The 3991-nt window shown below is 34.6% G+C and overlaps 1 protein-coding gene across 1 annotated transcript; it reads left to right on the plus strand.

The window, feature by feature from the left end:
- LOC145675385 (uncharacterized) lies at nt 1-675 on the plus strand. Its single transcript, XM_081745786.1, has one exon. The coding sequence runs from the start codon at nt 1-3 to the stop codon at nt 673-675; it is 675 nt and encodes a 224-aa protein (XP_081601912.1).
- Nucleotides 676-3991: the final 3316 nt, after the last annotated feature.

Below are 3991 nucleotides of genomic sequence, written 5' to 3' on the forward strand. Positions count from 1 at the left end.
ATGTGTGAGGAAATTAAAGAAAAAGTTTTAGTATCACTAACAAAAGCAGGTTTTGAAAGAGGTCTTAATAAAGAAGGTAGGATACCGGTAATGAAAGGTTTTCCAAAAGTACATAAGGAGGAGGTAAAACTGAGACCAGTATTAGATTGCCGAGGAAATATATTTGAACCATTGGAGGAGGAGTTAAAGAAGGTTGTGGAAATGTTAAGGAGGCAACAAGACTGTAGCAGTGGGAAAAACTCAATTGAGTTAAGAAGAAGGTTGGAGGAAGTAGGACAGAGCAAAGCTAAAACAATCATTTTCAGTGTCGATGTGAAGGCTATGTTTCCAAGTCTAAGAAGAAACAACGTTGTTAAAGTCATCACTGAATTGATGAAGGATAGTAAGATCAATGGTTGGAGTGGAGAAGGACTGAAGGAGGCCCTGAAGACTATGTGGAATAACAGTTATTGTGTTATAGGTGATAATTTATTGAAAATCAAGGAAGGACTAAGCATAGGTTCCAGGTTGAGTCCAGTGCTAGCAGAAATTACTATGAACGACTGGGAGAAGAAAGTAAGGATAAAAGGAAGTGACAGATTAGTGTTTTTTGCTAGATATATGAACGATTGCTTGGGGATTCGGAAAGGAACTGTGAGGCAATTGGAAAAGTTTGTAAAGAAATTGAGGATATAGAGAAAGGCATACAACTGGAGCTAGAGGTAGAAAAGGAAGAGGCTATAGTTTTCCTGCATATGAGAATAAGGAGGAAACAGGGAGTGATATACACAGAATGGTATCAAAAAAGTTGCGCGTCGAGAAACTATTGCCACGCCCGAACTGATGTAGATTACTCGACCAACAGGAATTTCATCATTAACATTTAGAATAGAATTAAGCAAATAACCAGTGAAAGAGACAAGGCGGAACAGAGTATACAGTCATTCCATAAGCAGGTGGAGAGTAATGGATACGATAGAAAGAGGCTAAAATACAGAAGGAGATGGGAGAAGATACACTAAGAAAAAGAAATAAGCCGAGAAGGAGAGCAAAGTGAAGGAGGAATAGAAGAAAGAAGAAAAATGTGGTGGGGGATAGAAAGTTTGGGAGAAGAAACAGAAATCATTAAAAAAATGCTTAAGAAGATGGGGGCATCTCAACTTACAGAAAAGGGAGCAAGAGGCTTCTGGATGTAATGAGGGAAAAAAGAAGGAAGAAGACAGAAGAAGAACAAGGGGTAATGATGGAGAAAAAAAGGATTGATTTTTAAAATTCAGTGCGGTGAGTGTGATATGTGTTATATTGGGGAAGCTGGAAAGAGACTAAGAGAGCGTATAAGACAACATAAGGATGACGCTAGGCTAGAAAGGAACAAAAATGCGGTCTACAAACACGTAAGGGACACGAGACATTCAGTTAATTAAAATGAAGTAAAAATTTTAGGCCAGGAAGAAAGAGGCATAGTTAGGAAATGGAAGGAGGCACGGTTTATAGAAATGGAGGGTAATAAAGCTATGAACTGGAACTCAGGACTGATCATCGACCAACAGTGGAATAGGTTTTTGAAAAAGCTTAAAGTATAAGATATGAATACACATATCTATTATATTGTGGTATATATATTGATTGTCTTACACGTGGTTATGTATTTATTAGTCCATATTAGTTATTTCTATATACGGGTGTGTGTATATGTATATATGTTATAGTATATATATTTATATATAGATATATATGTGGTTGTATAGTATACGAGTATATTCTAGAGATAGGCAAAACCGGTTTTTATAAAAACCGGAAACCGGTTTCTAAAAAACCGAAATCCGAAAAACCGACATTACGGCTTTTCACCGAAACCGGTTTCGGTTTTCTACAAAACCGGTTCGTTTTTTTAGGAATCTGTTTCGGTTTTTTCCAAACATCGGTTCGGTTTTTTCTCCAAGCCCGGTTTTTTCTCCAAAAGCGGTTCGGATTTCTAAAAAAACGGTTCGGATTTAAGCGAAACTGGTCTCAAGTTTCTTCAAACCCAGTTTCGTTTCTCTCCAGAGTGGAGTTTCGTTGTTCTCCGTAAACCGGATCCGTTTACAACAAAAGCATTTTTTTTAAGATATTGGTTTTTAGGCCTTTTCTGTGTTCTTCAAGTTATGTTAAAAAGCCATGCCTCAAAAAGGCATGAGGTTTGAAATCAGTGTTACTACGAGTAGAATCCAACCCGCGGCTACAGATAGACGTTATGTATGCTAGCTTTAGCCTTCAGTTCACTGATCAGGAATATTAATTGCACTACCTAAAATAAATATACAATTAATATTATATATATATATATATATATATATATATATATATATATATATATATATATATATATATATATACATATATATATATAGAGAGAGAGAGAGACAGAGAGATAATTTAATTTATTAGACAGTACATACTACATGAATATGTTACTTCAAGTTATCGGGTAAAGAGAAATATAAAATGCAGTATATGTTGGTTTGAGTTGGCTTCCGCCAAGTAAATCATTTATCTAGAAAAAAAATATAAGAATGCTTTACACTAAGAGTTGAAATGACGGAGGCAAGTACAGTTGGAAGGAAGTTTGACAGAGATATTGCTTTTCACCAACTTCTACAGGGTTTTCAAACCAACACCGACAACGTTTGGGAGATGACTCCTGACATCAAGATGAGACGAATAGTAGACCAACCTGGGTGCACAAATGCTTCTTTTCGGAGTTATAGGCTGCCGAAAACATGAAAAAATGAACTTTAACCTCTACGGTCCCGAATTTTTTTTACTGTACCAAAAAATTATTTCTGAATATTTTCTAGTTAGTTATATGTATTTCAGTGTATTAAAAGCAATTTTATATTAAAATGTGCCATAGGGGCAGAGGGAGAGCATGTGCTCATTTGAGTACTTTAGGGGCTTACTACATATATTTATTGTAAATATAAAAATAACTAAAGGATGTTTTTGCTAGATACGAAGCAAGTATTAGAAGCCAGGTATCAATAAAGATTTAGTTGTTTTGTTTTGAAGCAAAATTATTTATTTCAACATCATTCGTGATACATTCAGTGTGAGTATAATTACTTATGAGAATTTAGTTGAATTCACTGCATACCATAAACGACGTTTTGCAATTGTTTAGTGAAAAATCAAAAGTTAATGACAAAAATATTATTGTAGTGTTTACAACAAATTATGCTATAATTTTGTGATCTATCTTAACAAAATGAGAAATAAAGTAAATGTACTAGTTGTATATTTTTACCTTCAGTACCTTATAAGATAAGCTGCTAACATAATCATGTACATTCAATGTTTCATTAGAACAATCATGCATTTTACATCTCGAGAATAACTACATTTGCCATGTGTAATACTATCTAGCATGCACTGTTGTTTTCATAACATATAATCTTGCAAACCCGGTGAATGGATTTACTTGATGTGGAACGCAAGAAAACAACTTCTATTTTGCAAGCAAAGGAAAGCTTCGCAGTTTATGCACTTAATCCTTGTTCTTTCTCTGCATTTTTCAAACCTACATCGATATTGTGATTTACCAGGGACATGATCTGGCTAGTGATTTACTGAACCATACTTTACATGATATTGAGGCATAGGCATAAAAGTTTGTTCTCTTTTTTTCACAGAAATCACATTACTGTTATTGTTACTTTGCCTGTCAACTTTGGGGCTGTCACGTTTTCTGGGTCAGACCCTAATAGAGAATTAGCAATGTCTGATCTAAATCCTTAACAGATCAAAATCGTCTTTTTTGGTGTACCTGCAAGCTTACAATCTATTTTATTCAAAATACAACAGCAAAATTCAAGAAATGAGTGTATACTCTTACAGTCCATTTCTTAGTCTTAGTGGAGATTCTGTAGTAGGAAATCAATCTATCTTGCAATTCTACACCTCCATTTTCTCATTATAATGTTTTACTACAGAAGGCCTAGGAACACAAACATGATACTTATCTTCTTTGCTGTAT

The sequence above is a fragment of the Thermobia domestica genome, chromosome 18 (assembly GCF_964235325.1).
Source record: "Thermobia domestica chromosome 18, izTheDome1.hap1.1, whole genome shotgun sequence".
Taxonomy (NCBI): Eukaryota; Metazoa; Arthropoda; class Insecta; order Zygentoma; family Lepismatidae; genus Thermobia; species Thermobia domestica.